The 25,240-nt window shown below is 41.6% G+C and overlaps 1 protein-coding gene and 1 non-coding gene across 5 annotated transcripts in view; both read left to right on the forward strand.

Annotated features, from left to right (window-relative positions):
* Positions 1–24,949, forward strand: part of CEP112 (centrosomal protein 112) — a 212,625-nt gene extending 187,676 nt beyond the window's left edge. For 3 of the 4 annotated variants that reach the window (XM_028713174.2, XM_028713148.2, XM_028713183.2), the window contains 4 exons: positions 1,389–1,478; positions 17,638–17,739; positions 21,586–21,650; positions 24,502–24,949. In XM_028713174.2, the coding sequence (XP_028569007.2) occupies positions 1,389–1,478; positions 17,638–17,739; positions 21,586–21,650; positions 24,502–24,505 (261 nt within the window). In that variant the 3' untranslated portion in view covers positions 24,506–24,949. Of the gene's footprint in view, positions 1–1,388; positions 1,479–17,637; positions 17,740–21,585; positions 21,655–24,501 lie in introns of those variants that run through there. The other variant, XM_028713164.2, reaches the window with a different exon arrangement.
* On the forward strand, positions 15,668–15,741 carry TRNAI-AAU (transfer RNA isoleucine (anticodon AAU)). Its single transcript has one exon. It is a non-coding gene; the product is annotated as a tRNA-Ile (tRNA).
* Positions 24,950–25,240: the final 291 nt, after the last annotated feature.

Here is a 25,240-nt window from a genome sequence, read left to right on the forward strand (position 1 = left end):
TGCAATCCATTGCAAACTGCACATTCATTGCAAATTCCACATTCTATTATTAATCTCAGGGAGCAGCATTCAAAGTTGCACATCCATAGAAGGATTTCTCTTTGTGCAACAGAATTTTCCTCCATTCCTTCCCCTGGTGTGCCCCCTAAATCTGCTGGTGGGGGGGGGTGTCCTCCCAACCCTCCGGAACAAATCTGGGGAAGAGAGGAAAGGAAAGTCTCATTGTGTATTGCACACAACTATCTAACTGACACAGGTGGCGCTGTGGGTTAAACCACAGAGCCTAGGACTTGCCAATCAGAAGATCGGCAGTTTGAATCCCCGCGACACGGTGAGCTCCCGTTGCTCGGTCCCTGCACCTGCCCACCTAGCAGTTCGAAAGCACGTCAGAGTGCAAGTAGATAAATAGGAACCGCTCTGGCGGGAAGGTAAACGGTGTTTCCATGCGCTGCTCTGGTTCACCAGAAGCGGCTTAGTCATGCTGGCCACATGACCCGGAAGCTGTATGCCGGCTCCCTCGGCCAGTAAAGCGAGATGAGCGCCGCATCCCCAGAGTCGGCCACGGCTGGATCTAATGGTCAGGGGTCCCTTTACCTTTATCTAACTGAATTCTTCCCACAATCAAGGACACATTTCGCTCTTACATCTGAAAAAGATTGTTTACTTTGAAAACCTAGAATCCACTTTCTATTTAGTTGGACCATTTCTCCAACTAGCTCAGTATTTTCCATACAGACTGGTAGGAGTTCTCAGGGGTTTCTGATAGAAATATTCTCCCAGCCTTAGAGACTGAACCCAGGAAAGTGCTGCATGCAAGGCATGTGCCTAAGTGTTGAACTTCTGATTCTCGTTACACTGGATTGTTGGAGAGAGCCTACCTTTTGTGTGTGAGAGAGTTGATGTTCTTGGTGTTGCCCTCTGACTGGAGGGAGGCAAACCCAGAGCAAGACCCATGCAGAGACCCAACTCTGTGCATACAAAATGAATGCTTAAACTAGAAGCAATGGAAGGAACTTGCAATACAGCTGATGAGGACATGGAACAGAATTTACCATTCCACTCCCCACAGGGAAATGAGATCAGGTCAGAGCCATGGATCATATAAATGAGCAATGAGCAGGCTCCTGGAAGCCTGTTGTTGTTGTTCCCATGACTTGCCAGCAGTCCTAAAGGACACTAGTGTGCCTTGTTTTAACAAATACAACTGCTATCAGTGCTGCTGTAGAAAGGAATTAATGAAAAGAAAGCTAATGGAGGCCACCACTCTGTTTGTCATTGCGGAATGCAGAAGACCCATGAGTTAAGCTTTCAGATGTTGCATTCATTCCATTTTGTTTCTTTCTGATCTTAAGAATGTTCATATCTGCTTTGTTTTGATATTTTTTCAGGGCTTGCAGGATGAAATTGAAACCTACTGCAATCAGGTTCGCTCTGTTCAAAAGAAGTTACAGCACAGAGATCTGGAGACACAGGAACAGGTAAAATGTTGTTGCTTGATAGATTTCTGCCCTTGGGCAGGGAGACTGTACGTATACTGGAAAACAATTTCTTGCTTGAAGACGCAACCACATTTTTGGCTGAATTTTCAGTGTGCTTTATATTTGTTTTTGTTCATAGAAAAAGAATTAAACTGTCTGTACCCTGGGGACAGGTTTTTATGTAGTTTTGTCTCTTTCAACCCAGTATTTCAGCTACCTTGTGCTGTCAAATGATACATATTTATTTGTAAATGGCAATACTATTTGTAATATATGTTTTTAGGTATTTATTCAGGTGGGCAATTTAACCATTTTCAGAAAACCTATAGAGGTGGCAAACATTTCACACAGGGCTTCTGTTTTTGACCTCCATGCGTATTGGCAGAGCATGTATAAGTGCAGCCACCCCCCTTACGCCCCCTATTACTCCCCCATTCTGCCTACTTCGAGGTCCAAAAGGATCCACGCATTGGTGATCGAGCATCAGTTGGATGTGCCTAAAAAGGTTGATGCCTTTACACACCAAATAAAACTTTTAAGTAGAGATAAAATCATATTAACTATATGACATTCTCTTGCCCTCTTCTCTTGTATATTAAGTGCTTCTTCAAATGAGACATGTTATATTCAGATGTAGTGTTAAACCATGATTTTGCGTTACAAAGATCAACAGGTGAGAGGCCTTCCCTTCCTTGAAGCATGGGGGAAAGAAGTTTAAAGCTTCTGACCATCAGTTTTGAACAAAAACTCACAGAAGTTTTAAACTCTTTTCTCCCTTGAAGGGTGGGGAAGTGGAAAGGGAACATTCAAGTCTAAACACCAGGGTTGCTCATGGTCATAATGCTAAAACATGCTGAATAAATAGGAGTGAGTATGACTTGGGAATGCAAAAGGTAAGTACTGGAACACTGCTTTTTCTCCACGCATCCTACTCCTGATGAAGTGACTTGTGGGTTTCAAGTGCTATATAGATGAAAAACAAAACGTTTATTTAAAGGGGCATATGAAATATCATCCTGAGCTTTTAAGGCTGCAGTTGTACTGTGCACACTTACCGGGGGGGGGGGGGGGGGAGAGACATTGAACTTAGACATCTGATTAGACATGTAGAATTGGGCAACACAAGAAATACTGCAGTGTAAAAGAGAATAAAGAAATACTTATTCTTAGAGCCATGATATTTAGCCATGGATCCTTTGCTTGTTATGAGGATTAAAAAGTTTCTTTCTTTACAACCCCACATGTAAAGTTTTCAGTTTTTGGTCCAATGCCAAAATATTTGCTGTTCATTCTTAACTCTGTATACTTTGCATAGTTATATTGCAAGAACAGTTATCAGATAATCTGAAAGATTCTTTTTCCATGAGTAATGCTGTGGCTGTTTGCATATTTAAAAGAGAGAAAATGTTTTCTGAGGGAGCGGTTCATTGTTTAAGGAAATTAACCAACTCTCTGATTCCTGATTTTTTTACTTTCATGTTTATCATTCATTACCTTCTACCTCATATAGTCTATTATCCTTGCATTTTGTACAGCAAGGGGGCTAGAATTATGTGGGGTTTAAAGTATCACACTAGGACTTGAGAGAACTTGGTTCAAATACCCATTCAGCTGTGTAGTTATCACTATTTCTCAACGTAACCTATCTCAGTAAGTTAACATGATAATATGATGGGATGGTATAAAGTTGTATGCCACCCTGAGATCTTTGGAGAAAGAATAGGCTGAAAGGTAGTACATAATAAATCCTAGGTGTCCTTTAACAGTTGCCAAAAATTCTGCCAAGACTTTAATTTTTATGCAGGCTTCTCATTTCCCCATTCCGTTCATCTTTCTGATCTTTATCTGCTACCTATAACTCATAATTCCTTCTGTCATTCTTAGTTATACATAAATGTCCACACGTTTTTATAACAAATGGGAGTTAAGTAGCGGGGCTGGTAATAAGGTTATATGCATGTACAACAAATGAGAAGTTGCTGTGATGTGTTCCGATGGATTGAGCCCAGCTGCTTTTATCAGTCAGTGGCTTTGTGGGGTTTGCTGTGGTTGACTGGTAGGTTGGCTGCCATTGACGATCTGATCAACCCTTTCTTGGAGGAGTTACACAACATTCTGGAAATGGGTTGAACTGCATGTGAACAGTCATGTGATACCCACAAACCCATTGTGTTCTACTCCAACTCATGGTAGACTCACTGAAACTAATGGGCCTAAGCCAGTCGTGTCTATTAGTGTTAATGGGTACGCTCTGAGTATGATTTGACACTGGATACAACCCATTTTCTCCATGCTCTGTCCTGGAGGGGAATAGGTACACTAGTCAACAGCTCACTGGGTGTACTTCCAGGACACTGTTGTTTCATATGTACATCTACATGCCACCTAGGTAAAGGTAAAGGGACCCCTGACCATTAGGTCCAGTCATGACCAACTCTGGGGTTGCGGCACTCATCTCGCTTTATTGGCCGAAGGAGCCGGCGTACAGCTTCCAGGTCATGTGGCCAGCATGACTAAGACGCTTCTGGCGAACCAGAGCAGCACACGGAAACGCCGTTTACCTTCCCGCCGGAGTGGTACCTATTTATCTACTTGTACTTTGACGTGCTTTCGAACTGCTAAGTTGGCAGGAGCAGGGACCGAGCAACGGGAGCTCACCCCATCGTGGGGATTCGAACCACCGACCTTCTGATCGGCAAGTCCTAGGCTCTGTGGTTTAACCCACAGTGCCACCGCGTCCTATGCCACCTAATCGGTCAGTAAATCAGCACATGTAAAACGTGTTCCTTAATACCATGACAAATACAGAGGAGAATAAAAACAAAAATGGGGATTTGAAACAAATTTTGGGGGAGATGCTCTTCTATTAGCTGCCTTCTCCCTCCCTACTATAGTTTCTAACTGCTGATTCACATAATGCATCACTGGAGAATTCATCTGATGTCTATCACTCAGTGATACACAGCTAAAAATATACATACAGCAGGATGATATGGGAATAAGTTGAAGAATCCTGAAATGGTAGAATGGACTGTGTGTCTCATACACACACACACAAAGAGAGAGAGAGAGAGAGAGAGAGAGAGAGAGAGAGAGAGAGAGAAGTGTGAGAGAGAGGGGGTGGGGGAAGGAAGGAGAGAGAGAATAGTAGCCCATTCCAGTTCAGCTAATTAACAGCCATGATAATTAAAGCACATCCTTAGTACTTTCCCCCCTAAGTGTACCAAATATTATTGTCTTGATAACACATTTTCTAAAGGTTCACAATTTGCCTTGGCACAATTACAAAAGGCAATTTCCTGGGCCTTTGCAAGTCTGTTTTGAGTGAAAGAAATGCAGGTTTAAATGGCTGCTGTTTTTCATTAAAAGGAAAACTCTTGTGTTTTGATTCTATAACAAACAAATGAATGAGACATGAAAAAAAATTGTTGTGTTTTTAATTAAAAACACAAGGCTGTTTCTCATTATTTCCTGTTGGGTGGTATCTTGGTTCTTCATGTTTGCCTTGTTTTTAGATGAGGCAACTCTCTAACTTTGTGCTCATGTCTCACAAGTTCACTAGAGGGCAAACTACACATTACTCTTCAGCCATGTGTAATCATGGCCCTGTGGCCTCCTTCAGTGCTGCAAAGTAAGTCCAGAACACAGGTGGGGTTACAAGCATTGGTGAGGGAGGGGAAAGTTTAGGGCTGTAAACAGTTAAGCACTTGCTTGACTCCGGTCGCTTCTCTGATGCCTGTCACCCCTGCTAGGAAGAATACACCATTAGTGCTTCATTACACAGACATGGCTATATTGTATTGTGTCATTTGTTCTTCAGATGAATGCACTTTTGCTTGGCCTTCATCTTAGCAGCATGCAAGGCATTAGCTTTCCCCACTGTGCATGTGAGAAATATTTTTAAACTTCTGTTAAATTTAATAGAATGGATCTCTAAAAAAGGCAGTATTGCTAAGCAAAATTGCCAGACCTAAATGTGGCTTCTGAAACTAGAAACCGAAGGAAAGTTTGACAGCTAAAACTTTTGACAGACACTAGTCAAAAAGGGATCTCTGCCTGAATGTACACAATCGCTAAGATCTCCCTTCTGTAGCTCCACCTTTATATCTCTGAAGACATTTAATCTAGGACAAGTCCCCAAAGCATCTTAAATAGAAGATAATTGGTCCCAAACTGAAAATCAAATATAAATAATTTGTGAATATTATTAAAAGAATAAGGATAAGTTCCACTATCATTTCCACATTCTTTAATATTTATTTTGAAATAAATTCAAACACAAGAAAATGGAGGCTTGAATATGTTGTTGTCTAGAAATAGAGTGAAGTCTGTTTAGAAAATACTGATTCCATTTCATTCCAAAGTGCAAAATGAAAACAGAAGTGATAATTGCAAGAGAAATATGATTCAATGGCACATTGAGTTTGCCAGTTGAATGTTTATTATTCTAACTTAAGTTATTTTTTTGACCATTGGGTGTTTACAGTCTTCAGCCTAACTTGTCTGTGTCTATTCCAATTAAATAAATGTGTTCTCACACAACAGTGATGCATCTTTTGAAAAATTTGGTTGCTAATCATAGAGAACATTTGCCACATCTTCTTATTAAAGGAAACGTGATTGGTCGCAGGTTATGGATATAATAAGTTAAATCATCATGCTTATGTTATAATGGATCCTCTTGCTGCCTGTTTTAGTGGTTTAGACAGTAGGTATCAAATTTCATAGAATCATAGAATCATAGAGTTGGAAGAGACCACAAGGGCCATCGAGTCCAACCCCCTGCCAAGCAGGAAACACCATCAGAGCACTCCTGACATATGGCTGTCAAGCCTCTGCTTAAAGACCTCCAAAGAAGGAGACTCCACCACACTCCTTGGCAGCAAATTCCACTGTCGAACAGCTCTTACTGAGACATTCTATTATTTTACTTGTTGGTTGATCTCAAGATTGGTCTTGTCAGGTGCTAGAGGGCTCAGACTATGTTAAAACTTTAGAGACACTGGAAAAAGCCCAATTGATTGAAATTATATGAAGGGAAAATGGGGAAGGGGACTGTTCACATCAATATCACTAATGGATAAGTGAAAACCATGTATTGTCCATTAGATGAATACTGTGATTCTGTATTACTGGGTAGAACTTGTTTCTGTAACAACTCTATATAAGTGAAAGATAAAGGAAAGTAGAACCTTAAGTTGACTATCCAATTTTTCCTATCCACCACCATCCCATTTCCAGACCAAGTCAAGGACAGATGACAACTTGAGACAGCCCCATGGTTGTCATCGAGGCCATGAAGTCCTGAGCCAGAACATGGATGTTGAAATCAACCAGAGCTATCATTCTTAATTCCTCCAGCACACTCCTGAGATTACTTCCACCAGCTCAGTCAGAGAAGCTACTGGGCATCAGGGTAGATGGTACACTAGTAACAGCCCTCCCTAGCAGCGCTGTAGCTATTGGATGGCTAGCTGGGTTTTTTTGCCCTGGGTGAAGCCTCCAGAGGGGCACCATTGAGGCTCCCAACCTGTGTGTGTGTGTGTGTGTGTGCGCGCGCGCAAATGCGCATGGAGGTCTTTGGCCAATCACCAGGTGCAGGCCCTCACAGCCAGCTTCAAGATAGGGGTTTCCTGGTGATGGAGATGGAAGTTGATGGATCTCAGATACACTCCACTCCCATACTGGCCCTTGCAACCTCTCTTGGTGTTGCTCAAAAGTATCTGAGTAAGCGCAGTGCACTCACCCAAGTCTCAGAAAAACACACCCAGATCAGCACCCAGGATGAGTGAGGTCTTGTTGTGTACTGCTCTGGTGTTAAGCAACAGCACACAAGAGACTAGTGGCTTGCTAAGTGTCTTTGTAGCAACAGGGACAATTTGATTTCACAATCTGCAACGAATGTATATAGCAGAATCACCAAACACGGGAAATGAGGGCTAGGATCATTTTCTAAGCCCTTTTTTCCAGTCCTTTTATCTAAGTGGAAAGATACCAAAGTGGGTAGAGAGTTATTGTACAAGCAGAACATTGCCAAAGAGGCCAACAGAGGTAAATGGTAGCTACAAAGAAGTGAACCTTGATAATCAGGCACAGTCTCAGAAAAGTACAAAGGTGAGCATGCAGCTGCCGTGGCAAAGAACAGATAGTTAACGTGATTTGAGCAGCTGGAAATAGGAAGTGGAAAGAGGGGATAAGGGAGATAGAAAAGGCATGTAAACAAAGTTGAAAGGCACTGAGTAAACTTGCTTAAAAGGAAGAGAGTGAAATTTTGATAAGAATATTAAGTGACTGTGCCAGTGTTGCAGCATTGATGAGATGTTCTGCAATTTCAGTTATTTATTTTCCTTATTAGGAAAGGACACGTTGGAAGATACAGCTTTTCTTTTTACACAATGAATCATTTTGCAGAACCATAGAAACAATTGAAGGATTTGTCTCCTTTCATGGGGCAGAATTATTTGCAATAGTTTAGAATGGGGCTGCCTGAGCTGGGCTATTCAGTAAAGAAAAAATGTGGTAATGGAAACACAAATGCAAAAATGGGCATCAGTAGACAAGAAGTGTGGTAGGTTCCTGATAGCTCTTCATCAGGAACAATATTTTAGCTGTCTAATGAAGTAGTGCTGAATTTCTCAACCGATGGGGTAACTCTTACAGAAAGCCTCATACATATGCTAACAGAGGAGACAAAAATTCTATTGTTAACCAGCAATATATTTGCAGCGCTGATTTGCTCCAGGGTACATTAGCAAAAAAACTGAAGTGTTGGAAGCAGGGTTGTCGTCGTTTTTACAATCAAGCAATATATAAACTGTCTGGAGTAAATATCGAGAAAAAACAAGGATCTTTACCCCTACATTAGTAGCATAAACGCTGCAATGCAGACTGTAAATTCCAAGCTGGTACTTCTGCTAATAATGACTATTTGGTGGTGGCGTGTTTTAAAGTTAATGTCTGCAGCCCTACTCAAAGCTTGCACAACACAACTTCAGCCATAGCAGAAGTGGACAATTGGTAATGTCTTAGGCAGGAACAAAAGATTAAGTCCGAAGTAAATGCAGAAAAGTAACTAAGCTATTAAGTGAAATTAATATGTATCTAAATCACCAAATCTGCTACATACAAAGTATGGGATCTATGTAGGGTTTTTCTCTCTTTTTTTTGTGTAGTGGGATGGGAAGGAGGCCAGGATTCTATGATACTTGCAGCTGGTTGGGACATAATTTATTCTCCAACAGGCCACTTCTTAAAATTATACTTTGATCCTAAAACATTTCACTGGGCTTTATTTCAATCCTGTTTTAATTGAGCCAATAAACAGTGTATGACTTTTATTGGTTATAATTCTGAGCCACCATTTCACTCTCAAGTTTACTTGCTTGTCGGTTCTTCTCTGATGAAGCCTCAGTTCCTCCTACAGTGACCAGCCAAGGATTTTCTATGGCGTCTCTGCTTATTTTGACCTTGAGCAAGTAATGCAACTTGACTTTAGGTTCCTGTGTATATAGATGGAAATAATATTGGTTGACAAGGGATTGTAGGGCTTGATTATGAACGTGATTAAGAATATTTTTCAGGTTTTTATTTTAGTGAATGTCTATTTTAAATTCTCTGCAACTGTGGAATTTTAGCTGAAATTGTTAGACCACCCCCCCCCCAGCTGTACCCTGTGAGAAGCATTGGAGAACAGTATGATACGTCTGTCTGAAATTGAGAGTTAAATTGATACCCTGTCCTTTTCCAAGAAGGGGACTTATAACATGAGAGCATAAGTAATTTATTTAACTCTCGCCTTCAGAACAGTTTCTTAACCTGAAACTGTTCTTAACCTGAAGCACCACTTTAGCTAATGGGGCCTCCTGCTGCTGCCGCCGCGCGCCAGAGCACGATTTCTGTTCTTATCCAGAAGCAAAGTTCTTAACCTGGAGCACTATTTCTGGGTTAGCAGAGTCTGTAACCTGAAGCGTATGTAACCTGAAGCGTATGTAACCTGAGCTACCATTGTAATCGGGTAATGCGGTTTGTCTGGAACTGCACCACTCCATAATGCGTGATGTTTGAATGTTCCTCCATGACAGGGGGGAACCCAAACATAACACACACACACACACACACACACACACACACACACACACGACTCCTTGCCTATAGAAACTAGATTGCCCAGGATTAGAGCATAAATTTGGAGATTTTTTTCAGTCATGCAATTCCCCCACCTGCTTTCTGAAGGGGTATGACCCAAGGGCTGCACCATGTGATTTGTCTGAACATGTAGCCTGTCTCCAAGAAAACGTATTATTTTAGTGACTGCTGGTCTTTTCTTTCTAAAACCAGATCACCCACCTGGAAAATCCTCTGTTTGTAGTTAAGCACTTACAGTTTATATAATTCATAACTGCCAAAGAGAAGCAGCCAAGCAAACCTTAGGAAGCAATATGCTACATAACAGCAGCATTCTTGCGATTACGTGAGTTGGAGAGGAATAAAAGTCATCACTCAACACCATGGCATAGCTGTGGTCAGAAAACACTTGCTACTTGACTATTCTGCCAGTGTAAAGAATCCTTCATTGCCTCTGCAGGGATCTTACTGCCAATGAGCTCCTTCTCCTGAAAGAAAATATATTGGTGGCTGAAGGTCTTCTATCATGAGATGACAGATGTGTTGCACAATATGTTTCACAATATGCATCGCTCCTCAAGAAATGAAGGAGGGAGCCTCCATAATACCCTTGGAATACCCCCCCAAACAATATGACCTAGGCAGCCAAAGAACAGTTGCAGAGTTTTACCATAAGAACCTAGGGTTCTACATTTGCTACTGGTGTTGAGTTGGGGATTGTGTTATTTAAGTTTTTCATCTGGCCTCCCCCAAAAGGCTCAGATTCTTTCCAAGCAGCCAATCTGTACCAGTATATATTCATTATTAACTATTCACTAGCTCTCAAACTATGTTATCAGTGAAGATAAGCACCGAGAATAGCAGGGTGGTTGGCAGGAGAGAGAGCCATTTCACTTCTCTTAGAGGTAATGAGTTCTGTCTCTCTGTCTTTCTTAGCCACTCTGGGGTAACTGATCTGACAAGAGCATAGGTCAGGGGTGAATTACAATTCCCATCAGCCACAGCAAGCATTGGATGATGGAGGTTGTCATTCAGCAATATCTGGAGGGCAAAAGATTCCCCACACCTCTCCTAGGACAGTAAGAGACAGGAATGAATCAATCAATCAATCAAACAGTTCCTTACATGGACAGTTCCTAAACAAGTTCAAAATTAAATGCCCATGTATATAAGATCATAGTAGGCAAGGGCATGATCCACCCTCACAACTTGCAGAATGCTCTTGGTGGAGGTAGCTTGTATTTCTTTGCAAAGCATGGAAGGCAATGTTTGGGTGCTTGGTCGGGGTACAGTGAGAGATCTACAGACTCCAAATATGGATTCTCATCTAACAAAGAGCTGTTGTGCAGGAGGGAGCAGTTCAGGTATTGGAAACCTGTGTCGCCCCCCCCCCCCGATGTTCTTGCACTACAACTCCAATCACCCTTGTTCATTAGCCATGCTAGATGGAGCAGATGGCAGTTGGGAATCCAACAGCATATGGAGGGGTCACAGTTCCTGACCCGTGAACAGAACATGGCACAATTCTTTCTCAGTACAGTGGTACCTCGGGTTACAGACGTTTCAGGTTACAGATTCTACTAACCCAGAAATAGTACCTCGGGTTAGTAGAATCTGTACCACAGTGGTACACGAGGTACCACTGTATTTCGAATATGTACTCTTTCCCTTGGATAAGGATAGGAGGCGGGATTCAGTGTCTTTTATATATTTACTGAGTTTTATTTCATATACAATACCTTTATATATAGCTAATACAATTTAAAAAATAATTTTGAGACTTTTAAAAGAGCAGAGAAGCCACTTGTGCCAATATGAATACTTGTTAATACTTTGGAAATGTAGTAACTTCTGGAATCATATCTTTCCCCCTTCAGTAGAGCAATGTGATACTGTGAAAGTTGCAGCCTAACCAAGGTGATGTCCCAACCCAAACTAAGACCTTTGGCTGATATTCCCTGGGGCCTTTCATCACCACCCCACTGTTACATAACCAACTGTTTGACTTCTTACACAGAGGTGTAAGTTTTGCTATTACTTTAGCCTCCCTAGGTAGGTGATACCTTTCAGTCCATAAGATCCACAAAATTACCAGATTCATAAAACACAGCACTTATTTTCTGAATGCCTGAAAATGAAAACACTGAGCTGTTCTGGTGTTTTGTTTCTTCTCAAGAAAACGTGTACCATATGTTAAGCAAACTCAAACACATTTTATTTAATGTTTTATTAGATAAAAACAAAAAACAAAACCCCAAAAGCCCCACCCTGAGTGAATGGATTATTTATTCTGAAAAAACTCAAATACCACACGGTTTTTTAAATGCACACAGGAGGGCAGGGTGGGAAATCACACATTTAGAACAGTTCTTTACCACGCTTAAATGGGATCACATAAGAACATGAGCAATGCCACCCCCACAGCCAAAGTTTTATACAAATACCATACAAGTACTGCTGAGGGCATGTGAGGCAATGATAAAGGAGAGTGCCTCTGAGCATATGCAGAGTCTGTCCTTGACCACTCCTTCAGCATATATGTCTTAAGATACCACTAAGATCAAGAAGACAAGACAGGAGACTTGTATTGAAGGTCAAATGAAATGGTTCCATACGTTGCGAACCACCCTGTGATCTTCGGATGAAGGGCGGTATCCAAATCTAATCAGTCAATCAATCAATTTCAAATTGTGCATAATGATTAAAAGTATACCTTCCTAGCTGTGAGCTCTGTGGTTCCAGAGACCAAGGTATAGATGAGGAAATCCCCAGTTAGAACCTAACCAATGTGATGAACTCACTAGGTGGCCTTGGGTTAGTCATGGGGAGCTTGTAGCCTTCCAGGTATTGCTGGACTATGGTTTACAGCATCCTCAATGGTTGGCCATTCTGGTGATTGGCCACTCTCTTACTTTTGAAGTGCTTTGATCATCTGGAGCCACCCTGTTGAACGATGGTGATGATATTGGCTTAATTTTACGGTGCTGTGACAAAAGATCATTTAGATAATGTATAAGATGTGTTTTGAGCTGTTAGAAATAGGGTTCCTATTGAGGGTATTTGGCGAGCCAACATGGCCGTGATGTGGGATTGAGGTGATCATTCTGTGATATTATGGCAGTAGACAAAGCTGTATTGTAACTTTTGGAAGAAGAAGAAGAAGAAGAAGAAGAAGAAGAAGAAGAAGAAGAAGAAGAAGAAGAAGAAATAATGATTGTTGTTCTCAGTAGGCTCAAGACCTAGCTCCTCACCTTGTTAAAATTCCAGCCGAATCCTATGCATGTTTACTCAGATGTAATATTATCAAAATATTCAGTGCTGCTTCATCTCGGGTGTAGGAGTGCAGCTTTAATCACAAAATGTTGCTCCAACAGTAATGGGATGTACAGAAGTCAAGTCACAGTTCTCTGACCATTGACCTCTGATAGAAGTCATAATATAAATAAATAAAACCCCTGGGTCAAACCTAAAGCAGCCTTCCTCAACTTGGTGGCCTCCATGTGTCTAGGACTACAGCTGCCATCCATCCCAGTTTGTTTGGTCCATCATCAGGGAGGATAGGAGCTGTCTCCCTAAACATCTGAAGGGCACCAGGTTGGGAAAGACTGGCCTAAGGAAGGGGAGATCTGTTTCACATGGTGCTTTCTCCTACTTCTTTGCATGTGAAGCCTGCCTGCTATGACTTCATTGCTTATCCTTTTTGCTTAACATGCATTCAAAAGATTTACATCTCTCATTATTGCTTAAATTGAAACTGCATGTCATATTACCTTTTGCATTTATATTTTTTAACGCATCATACTATGTTTGGCAAGATTTCCCCCCGCTTGAATATGTTTGCTGGTACTTCAAGTAGGTCTTAACTTCTGTCACAGTCTTGACAATTAAACATAAATTGTATAGGTTTTGCAGATAAATGTACATCATAACTCGTTTTGTTTTCAAGTAAGTTTGCTTGAAGTTCTTAAGCGTGTTGATTTTTAGTCCAAAGGGCAAAAGCGTTCCAGCAACTGTAACAAGTTTGTAGCTTAAAGATATGCCTCCTGCCAACCTAGCAGTTCGAAAGCACGTCAAAGTGCAAGTAGATAAATAGGTACCGCTCCAGCAGGAAGGTAAAGGGCGTTTCTGTGTGCTGCTCTGGTTCGCCAGAGGCGGCTTGGTCATGCTGGCCACATGACCCAGAAGCTGTACGCCGGCTCCCTCGGCCAATAAAGCAAGATGAGCACCGCAACCCCAGAGTCGGCCACGACTGGACCTAATGGTCAGGGGTCCCTTTACCTTTACCTTATTAGCATGAAGCATCATGACACATGAACACTGTTGTAAGAACATGCGAGTTTGTAGGCTGTAACAACAATTTGTATCTAGCTCCCTTCTAATCTCCTTTTACACATCCGAGGCATAGTCCACGAATGTCACTCTTGCACATCTTTGCTAATTTGCGATTCTTCTGTTGGTTTTGAGGGATTTTGTTTCTTAAAAAGAAGAAGAATTGTGCAATAGAGGTTTGTGCTCCAGAGAAGTCTTCTGCTTTCAGCCTCTTGTTTTCCTGCTCAGAGCAGGCTTATGAGCAAGTGTCACTTTAAAACCAATTTTAGCCCACTTTAAACCTGGAATATTTTTCTGTTGTACACTTCCACTGCCCTTTGTCGGCTTCTTTGATCTTTCCTGCCATCTTCACCAATCTAGAGCCAGTTAAAAGCCTTCAGAAAACAAGCCTAATAGTCTCATGGAGATTGCACCACTTTACAATGCCGAGAGAGAGTTTCATATATGACTCTTGTCCAACAACAAGGAAGCCAGTACATTAGAGGGAAGATTAGACTAGAATCTTTCCAATAAGCCAGCGCCCTACATGTGGGAAGCTTCTTGCATGACAATCCATTCCGTGCAATACAGCTTAAAGTGGTACAGTCCTACCACACATTTCTTTTGAAGGTTTGCTTTGGGTCTAAGTACATACAGTGTCAGCCATCCAGGGAAGGACCCCATCACTTCTGGACCGCGTCTGGCATGCTGTTGAGAACTAATTAAATGTAAAAAGTAAGCTCCACAATCCGTTAATGAGTTTACTGAAAGTATTCACAAATTTGATAATAGTTCTTCAGGAATAGGATACATTCACTTTTCATGAAAGGAACTAAAAGCAGAAAGAAGCTTCAGCTTAAAACTGTTTGTTTTGCCTTGACTACCTCAAACAAACTGCTAAACACAACTTCCAAAGTTTCATTTTCTCTTTGAAGTAAACTGCCAAATTACTGTTCAATCCAGTGTTCAGTGTTTCTTCATCTCACTGGCAAGAGAGTTGTGCAGCTGCTGCAACTGAACTCATTCAGCGAGTACTGTGACTCAAGTCATCCTATTTATTTAATATGAGCAGAGGTGGAAGGAAGGCGATTATGATGTGGCTATTTCAAAGCCTGTCACGAACACGCCGAAAAGAACCACTGTATAAACCCAAACTCTGCATTTAAAACAAAAACAAAAAAACAGAGCAACATTTTGATTATTGGTCCTGCTTGTCAGGTAATTCAATGTTGTTTCAAAAATTCAATATACATCTTTAGTTCAGCTCAGTGATACTTTATATGCTAATGTATGTTGTTGGTTTTCTGTCAGTCTTGTGGAAGCCAGTATCTTTTATGAGTGATTGTGTCAGCTGGTGAAAGGGATGCTCAGAGCTATACATCTCAACACCTTCCTTACACAATGGAATGGCACCCCAGTAGTTATTGAGCAAGATAATTTATTGTGTTTGAGAAACAATTATTTCTACATTCAACATGCTAATTTGGTACAAACTTCTATGCTGCTACATGTTAGAATGTTCGGATTAATTAGTACATGAGATGATTTGCCCCATTTGAGTTTGTGGAATGTTTTAGCACTCGACTTCAGAATGCAGTGGTACTCAACTATATTTCGTTTACTTGGTCAGTTTTATCCATTCCAACCCCCGTTCAAATAATAATGTGTCCTAAACCTACTGGAGTCTCTTCTCCTAATCAGTGAAATGGGAATGAGCATTGCAGTTTGCATAGCTAGATTGCCTCCATTGCTTTAGAGCCTTGATAGCTCAGCTGGTTAGAGCCTGCTGCTAATAATGCCAAGGTTGCAGGTTCGATCCCTGTTTGGGGCAGCTGCATATTTCTGCATTTCAAAGGGTTGGACTAGATGATGCTCAGGATCCCTTCCAACGCTACAGTTCTATGGTTCTATTACACATGAAAAGGAAACGCCCCCTTTTCCAGATCAAAGGGGTGAGGAACCTTTATCTCATCCATCCCTTGTGGGCCAAGTTTTGAATGGCATGTTCTTAATCAGCCTTACTTGTCCAAAGAGGAAGGGGGAGAGTTGCATAGGCCTTCCTTTTGTTCTGAAAAGCAACAACTCTGTCAGACCGTAGTCGGTCTGAATGCATTTTATTTCAAAGTTTTGCTCTGAATATCTGAGACTGATGAAGAACTGACTACAGCAAAGCTGACTTCCAGCATTCCTGTCAGATCCTAAATGTAAGGCCTGAGGATTGTAGTCTACAAGCCAAACCTTTTCTTTTTCTCTTCTCTGGGAATGACCATGTAGGCACGAAAGGATGAAGCGTTCACAGGCAGGATGCAGCCCTGTTGCTTTCCCCAAAAACAGTTATGCCAGTAAGAGTCATATTTCAATTGCTTTGTATTTCCATGGCATTATTCACTCTTACCTATAGAGAAAGACGCCACAAACTCTTCAAGATGCCCAAAAAGTTTTCTCAAATTAGCTTGAATTCTCATGGAATATTGAATCTTAGCATAAGTTTTGAGGTCACCGAAGGAACCCTCTATTCATACGATCTTTAAAAACGATTTGATGTTTTAAAAGGGAAGGGAAACCTTCCTTAAAAGAGGGCTTTTGCTTTTATTCATTTATACTTTAAAAGCATTGTGGGGACAGTAGGACAATTATTATTATTATTTTGCTCAGCTGCCATATTAATATGATTGGGAATTGAAGGAGCATCAAGGAGTGTCTTGTAGGGTTTATTTTTTTTCCTGCTAGTGAGATGTCTTTAAAATACTGTGTTGGCTATCATTAGGTCATTCGCTATTTTAGCTTTATTTAGCTTTATTACTCTACTGAAGGATACTTAATAGCACTGGAAAGCAGTCCCAAAATATTCAGGATGCAAAGGGGGGAAAACAACACACACAATAAAACCGTTCTTGTAACTTTTCTATATATTTAAAAGGGGATACGTTGTAATAGAAAAAATATGCACTCCACCTTTGCTATGAGAAGGATGGAAGAAAAAACAGCATGTGGGCCAGGCCTTGAAAAAAGAACAGATTCAGTGCTGAGTGAGTAGGAGCAGGAAGTGACTGCACATGGGTTTTGGGAGACTATACCTGCAATAATTTATTCAGTTTTTATGCCTCAGTTTTTGGTGGGAGAGACACAACATGTGTAAAAAGCTCATGTTGGCATCTTTGACACGATTCTGCAGCCGTTATTTAAGACTCTGAAAACAAGTTGAAGTTGACCATTTCAGTTCTAAACAACTTGAGATAACCACTTACCGTATATTTTGCTGTATAAGACTCACTTTTTCCCTCCTAAAAAGTAAGGGGATATGTGTGTGCGTCTTATGGAGCAAATGCAGGCTGCGCGGCTATCCCAGAAGCCAGAACAGCAAGAGGGATTGCTGCTTTCACTGTGCAGCGATCCCTCTTGCTGTTCTGGCTTCTGAGATTCAGAGTATTTTTTTTCTTGCTTTGCTCCTCCAAAAACTAGGTGCGTCTTGTGGTCTGGTGCATCTTATAGAGCGAAAAATACAGTAATTGAAAGTAGAGAAGGAGACAACCTTGATTTGTCATGTGAGAGTACTCAGGGATCCTTCAGTTTAATGGAACACAACACAATTGTTTTCTTGTATATCTATACACCCTGCATATAGATTTGATGAATGTGGAGTTCAGACTGGGAAAAGTAGGCTGTGACAGCTCCCAACTGTGTGACCTCCTATTAGCTATGTAAATGCTCATATCTTTGGTTTCAGATGACTTCTATACGGCAGGAATATGAAACCAAACTCAAAGGTCTGATGCCAGCATCTGTGAGACAAGAACTTGAAGACACAATTATTTCGCTAAAATCTCAGGTAAAATCTGAAACGTCTCTCTCTTTGTAAGACTGGAACTGTGCACATCCTGACATTTGACGGTTCCAAGAATTGTCAATATATTTAATGGCACACAGCATCCCAGTTTGGCCAGCAGTTGTACCTAGTCCTAGTTTCGGTTTCTTTTCCAGCCTGTTTTTCAGCCAGAATGGCTGATACTGTGGCTGAATCATTACTGCTGTATAAGCAGTAGAATCGTATGGGAAGAAGTCAAATTATCCCTTTGGGGGTTCATTAAAAATTCCCTAAAAGATAGAGAATGGTGACTGTTCCTTAATCGTGTATTAATTGAACAGGTAGGTTAATTTTTACAATGCTGGTATGCTTTCCACCATGAGCACCCAAGTGAGGAAGACAATGGCATACTTCTGCAGTAAGACATTACTGACACACAAAAATGGGACCTGTGCTCTCTGGTTCATTTTACTTATTTATCACTATGTTTATATTGCACCTTTCCTACGAGGAGTTCAGGGTGCAATGTGATGCTCTCCTACACCCCATTTGACCCTCACAACAACCCTACGAAGTAGGTTAGACTGAGACACTGCGAGTGGCCCAAGATCAATCAGTGAGCTTCATGGCTAAGTGGGGATTTGAACCCTGGTCTGACCCTCTAACCCAGGGTTTCTCAAACTTGAGTTCCAGCCGTTGTTGGACTACAACTCCCTAACTAGTAGGACCAGTGTTCAGGGACGATGGGGACTGTCGTCCAAAAAACAGCTGGCGACCCAAGTTTGGGAAACTTTGCTCTAACCCAATGACAGGGAACCTGCAACCCTCCATATGTTGTTGGACTCCCAACTCCCATCATCCCTGAGCATTGGTCATACTAGGTGGAGCTGATGGGAGTTGAAATCCAACAATATCTGAAGGCCATGGGGTAGCCATCCCTACTCCAACCATGGCATGACAGGGATTGCCTCTGTGTATCTATAGGAGCATCTCCACCCCCATTGTTCAGCCCGGACACTGAGGTCCAGCACCCAGGGGCTTCTGGCAGTTCCCTCCCTGCAGGAAGTGAGGCTACAGGGAACCAGACAGAGGGCCAGTAGAGGTGCCCTCCCATCAGATGTCAAGGAAATAAACAACTATCTGACTTTTAGAAGACATCTGAAGGCAGCCCTGTTTAGGGAAGTTTTTAAGGATCAATGTTTTATTGTGTTTTTAATATTCTATTGGGAGCTGCCCAGAGTGGCTGGGGAAACCAAGCCAGATGGACAGGGTATGAATTGTTGTTGTTGTTGTTGTTGTTGTTGTTGTTGTTGTTGTTGTTGTATGTGAGTGCAGGCAGGGTGTAGGGATCAGAAGAATAAGAAGGGTGTAGAATAAGGAGGCACAGAGTGGCTGAATACAGTTCAGCTTGGCTACACTTTTCAGTCCACTGCTGAGTGTACAACAAGCATTCCGATACTATGATATACTCATTCATTTTGGAGCAGGATCCTTTAGGAGCCATTTGCACTCTACTTGGAGAAACTTGAAATACTTTGCTGCTCTCACATTCCTTTAATTCCAGAGCTTTTCAGGGGAAGATCAAAAGGTTAAAATGGATATTTGTTATATGAGTTCCCACTGAATGAGGAGAGGAAACCTTTAATTTAAAAAATATTTAAAAATCATTTTTCCACATATTTATTTGGTAAAATACTAGTTTGAAATGAGTTATTTTCTCGCTATAATTTCTGGCACATAAGACATTGGATGAAACACCACCAACTTTGAAGACAGGAGGAGCTCCATTAGAAAGAAAGTTGCTGTTAATTTTGCTTTTAGCCTCTGTTTATAAATACATAAGAGAAATAAAAATGGAACATTATATGGGATATCTGTGACCGAAAAGTTCTGTGTCCCCACTTGCCAATCATAACAGGAGTTTTATAATTTCTAGAGGGAATGTCTTAGTAGCAAAAATATGGCATCTTAAAGACCAACAAATTTATCATGGCATAAGCTGCTATTGGGCTACAGTCCATTGAAACTTACACTGTAATAAATTTGTCTCAGTACAATTCTAACCATGTATTAGAAGTGGAGTTAGGATTGCAGCCTTGGTCCCCAGGGTTCCAGAAGACTCTTAGAAGCTTTTGCTTGTGGGAACAAATTTCTATTGGAATTCACTGCAAAATAAATAAATATTTACTTACTTAACTTAATAAATTTCTATACTTCCCTACAACCCGAGGATCACAGGGTGGTTTACTATATATATATATATATATATATATATATATATATATACACACACACACACACACACACACACACATACATACATAACATAGTAACCAAATTTTTGGAGGAGGAAAAAATATATTCTGAATCTCAGAAGCCAGAACAGCAAGAGGCAGCGGCGTAGCGTGGGTTGTCAGCACCCGGGGCAAGGCAAGTAATTTGCGCCCCCTAACCTATGGATTTGCGCCCCCCTAACCTGTGGATTTGCGCCCCCTAACCCGTGGATTTGCCCTAACCCCAGATGTTGCGCCCGGTGCGGCCGGCCCCCCCCACGCTACGCCACTGGCAAGAGGGGTCGCTGCGCAGTGAAAGCAGCAATCCCTCTTGCTGTTCTGGCTTCTGGGATAGCTGTGCAGCCTGCATTCGCTCCATAAGATGCACACACATTTCCCCTTAATTTTTAGGAGGGAAAAAGTGAGTCTTATAGAGCAAAAAATACGGTATATAGGAGTTAAGAATTTAACTAGGAAACCTATTTCAAGTTAATAAGTGTGCTTATCTAATAATTTTGCCAGTACAAAACATTGGAGAGGTGACAACTGGAGAAATCTGCAGCTTCCCCTGTAGTGAAGTTTGGAGTTGTTTGGTTTCTTTTTCATTTTTAATGAAATCTGATTTCCACCTGCAGGGCTTTTGTGAGTATACACAGCATTTCAAAGGAGCAAAAGTCACTCCAGACTCCTAATAGTGGGTGTTAATGCAGAAAAAGCCTAGCTGGCAGCTGCCTGCTCAGTGAAATACAGTAGCCAGCTACAGGCTGCTCAGTAAGCAGGGCTCCCTTCTGAAGCACAGGTGTCCTCTCCTTTGAAATTTCTGAAATTCCTGCTTCAAAAACATCAGACGGAAAGAGCAGTGGAATCCTTGCACCTGTCAGGGTTATTAATTGTTCCAGAGGAATGAGAGGGCTTGGCTGGGTAAAAGTACCAACCAGGCGGCTTTAACAATGAACAAATAGGAAACATTCACTTCTCAAACAAAGCTTTGCTTATGTTTAAAATATGTTGGCCTCCTTCGCCTCCTCCCTTCTGAGACTTTCAGTGTATTCTTTGTGTCCTGTCCTAGCATGGCACCAGTGCCCTGTTAGAGTATGCTTAGGATTTTACCTCTCTGGTGAGGACAGTCTGATCCTTTTTCTTTCTTTTTCCAAAAGGAGAATCAAAGGCAAAGGATTGTAATATTGCCTGCAATGTGTCATTGTTAACACTGAAATGGCAGAACATTGGAGTCTTGTACCCAGGCTTAGTTCCTAAACCCCTGAGTTCTTGTAAGCATCTATTAAGGCTGAAGTTTTTAAAAGTACACCACTCCCGACCGACATGTTCTTTCAAGGTGTTGCGCAGTTCTAGACTATATGTATGAATGTGGGTCACGGAAGGTGTTTCCAGATCATGTAATTTGCTGGATTGCATTCAGGCTGCCTCCCTTGCTAGCGCAATGCACAGTAGCCACCAGCAAATAGATAATAAATGCAGATAAACCAAATTTAAATAATGAAGGTAAATGAATGGACACCTCTGGGAAACCACAACCATTGTTCATCGGTCTTCTGTCAGCTGGGAGCCCCTTTGTCATGACAGCTGTGTTTTCCAGGTGAATTTTCTGCAGAAAAGAGCATCCATCCTGCAAGAGGAACTGAGCACATACCGTACCAGGAGGTAAGCCGATACTTCCTCTTCAGGCTGTAAGACTTCGCACCTGGCATTGCAGAGCTGCAAAGTGTAGTGAGAAGGACTCCGGCGCCTTGGCAAGTTTGAAAGCAGCTTACTGTTCGGTAAACAAAATGACTTTGGGAAGCTACGCCCCTCCCGTAACCCCCGTGCTTAGCGTTCGAGCAAGATGAGAACTTGCAGGTGCCTTGCAAGCCTGGGCCTCGCCTTGGCATTCATCGTGAGATGGTGGCTCAACACACAGCTGCTGTTCTGTTGGAGGTGCCGCCGCCACCGCCTTCGAAGGTGATGCAGTTTGTAATATTGCAGATTGTATCTTCAAAGCACCGGATCTTCACCCACTTAGCTTTACTTAGACATTCACACCATTGTGAATAAATAGCCACAGATGTTGCAACAGCAACTGCACCTTTGGGAAGGGTGATTCACATGGGTGATTAAGTGAAAGGGACCTTCCAGGTGATGTCACTGAAAGTTTTCACACTGATAGCCTCACTGATCACCCCTTATTTCTTCAGGGCAGGATATGCAAATAGGGTTTTAATTGAAACTGTGTGTATGGAAGATGTAAGACTGTAACATGAAAGCAGGGATATCTCAGATTTCTCAACAAGCTTCTCCATAGACCTTGGCCTCGTTTAATTTCAACAGATAGCAACAATGAGAGCTAAACTTATGTGTGAGATTCTGGCTCAGTTTGAGCCTTGTGCTGGAACATTTTGTCCTTGTTCTGCCTCTTCCCACCTCCCTTCTTTGTGTACCACGATTGAAGACTTCCTCGGTTAATTAGCCATAGTTTCCCCCAGTATGTCTGAACGGAGTAACTATGGTTGCCAAAACCAGAATAGGCCATGATCAGAAACCAGCTTCATGTCTTCAAATCCTGCCATGTTCTGGTCCTCATAACCATTGAGAGCAAGCAGTCGCCTACACTGTTTCCATTTTGGCACCTGTTAAAAACATTCCTGTTTAGACAAGCCTTACCCAGATGCTAAGAAAGTTGAGGCAATTTTAATGTGTTTTAGTATTTTTATTTTTGTATGTTTTAAAGCAGAGCTGTAATTTTTCTTGATTTTTTTGTTTTATCTTTTGGTAAACCGCTTTGAGCTCTTTTACAATCCAGCAGTGTACAAATTTTATGAAACAAACAAACAAATATTTCCCAGTTCCTGCATACTAATTTGAAGCTATGGCTACTTGACCCAGAAGTCCTGAATGCCGGGCCACTGCTTTGCCTTTTGGAAAAGCAGAATTAGAGAGCGAAGGAAGAAATAATATGTAAGTTACTTTATAAAGCACTGTAAAGGTGGGGACATCACTCAATGGAGTGGTTTGCCTGCACACAATATATATTCTGCGTGGAGAATCCATGTCTTATGAGCTTAGGTAACAAAAAAATGATCTTGCCATCCACCATCCAGCATGTTGTACCTGCAGGTCTGTTCCCACATGCACAGAAAATAATAAGGGGCTCAGTGATGATGCATTGCAGATAGCACGTCTGAGAGGACTGAGTATTCATATCAAAGATGAAAGTATGGCAAGCATTTCTCATTGTACAAGTTGGTTGAGGTCCCAAGAGCATTGTCTAAAGCAATGTTTCCCAAAGTGGGCAATACCATGCCCTGTGTGCAGTTGGGGGGCGCTAAATAAAAATAAGGGGGTGGTAGAAGCATTAGGAAAGAAGAGAGGAGGAGAAAACAATTGAAAAATGGTTCATACATGTTCCATCTGTTGTGTAATGATGCTTACTGCCAGGTTGGGCTCTGTTGCGGGGGGACGACAACGCCACCCCTGGATCCAGCTGGAGGCGAGAGGTTTTTCTGGGCTTTGGTGATCCCAGGCCCAGGAAGCTTGTCTGGCTATTTGACCAATGGCAGACAGGCTGCAAATCAAGCTCCGCCCCTTCATTTAAAGAAGGTCGATTTCCAGGGGGTGCTGAGTATATATTTCCCCTCCCCTGAAAAGTGGGCAATAGGCCAAAAAAGTTTGGGAACCTTTGGTTAAAGCATCACCACCTATAAGGGCTTGAACCCATTTTCACTTCTATCTGCATTGCATCTCTTTACAATGGGTTGTATCTGGTTAGTGGCTACATTTTGATCCAGCAAGTAGTATCCCCTAATAGAGAAGTGGTTTTACTGGTGCCCCTGGTCCCCCAAACAGACTTCGGGGCGGGGGGGGGGGAGTGGCAAAAGTTGCCTCACTCCTTGTTCCTTTAGTGGACAGCTTCTGTTGGAGCAACAGCACTAGATAAATTAGATTCTGTCCATTGTCTTAAATGCCAGTCCTGCTGGTCTCCCAACACTCAGGACCAGCTTTTCAGGGCAATAGGGTGCATAGAGAAGAAGGTCCTCAAATGCTCCTTTGTGCACATGGCTTTTTAAGATCCCAGTTGTTACCTTTTTGCATGCAGGTATCTCAGGTGACCATGTTCCAAATTGACTATTAAAGTCCTTCTAAGCACTACCTCTTCTAAGCACTACCAGGGACGCAGGTGGCGCTGTGGGTTAAACCACAGAGCCTAGGACTTGCCGATCAGAAGGTCGGTGGTTCTAATCCCCGCGAGGGGGTGAGCTCCCGTTGCTCGGTCCCTGCTTCCACATGTCCTGGAAGCTGTCTGTGGACAAACGCCGGCTCCCTCGGCCTATAGAGCAAGATGAGCACGCAACCCCAGAGTCGGTCACGACTGGACCTAATGGTCAGGGGTCCCTTTACCTTTAAGCACTACCTCTTAGTGAGGGCTCTGACCCCAGCAAGTAGGAAAGTGTTTGGTGTTTTCAGCATTGTCAGTAGTAAAGGGAACATTTGTGACTGATGAGAACATTTTATTTCTTAGGTAACTGTTGGAGCTGACTGGTTTCTTCAGAGGACTTCTTTTCAGCAGGTTTGAAGATTTGGATCTTGTGAAACTAATCTGAGAGATCAGTGGTTGTTTTGTTAAATCAGACAATGTAATTACGTTTCTGAAAGCACATCCTTCATTCATAACAGTATTTTAAGTTACCACTTATTTGAATTATTTTATCATTATATTACAAATTTTAAAGCTTTTGATATATTGGATATCTATATATGTCAATATACTTACTGAAAAACTTAATTTTGTTTGCTCATTTTGCTTTTGTTACCGGCTTCCTGCTGCAGTTTGTTCACTTTTACACATGCTAAAAATCACGTCCTTATTAGAATCATCATTATTATTATAGTGTCCAAAATATGTTAAAACATATATGGCATTATTTTCATGTTCACATGTTATGTAATATTAAAGTATTTTTTGTAGATTTTGTTTCCACATTATTTCCATTATCAGTGACATATCATTTGCTGCAAGAATAGCTGCAATGATTCCTTTAATGTTTCTTATCGATAACTTCTTGTAAGATTTTGTATTTAGTAGAGTACACTTTTGTGGCTATATGGAAAGACTATATAATTTTTTCTGTTCCTTAGCTTGGCTAATTGATTGAACAATAAGTGCTTTCACTAGGGATAATAAGAATCTCTCTTAGTCTGGAGTGCATAACTTCTAAATAATTTGCTATAGCAAAACACTGTAAGTGTATTGTAGACTC

Source organism: Podarcis muralis, chromosome 2 (genome assembly GCF_964188315.1).
Source record: "Podarcis muralis chromosome 2, rPodMur119.hap1.1, whole genome shotgun sequence".
NCBI classification, from domain to species: Eukaryota; Metazoa; Chordata; class Lepidosauria; order Squamata; family Lacertidae; genus Podarcis; species Podarcis muralis.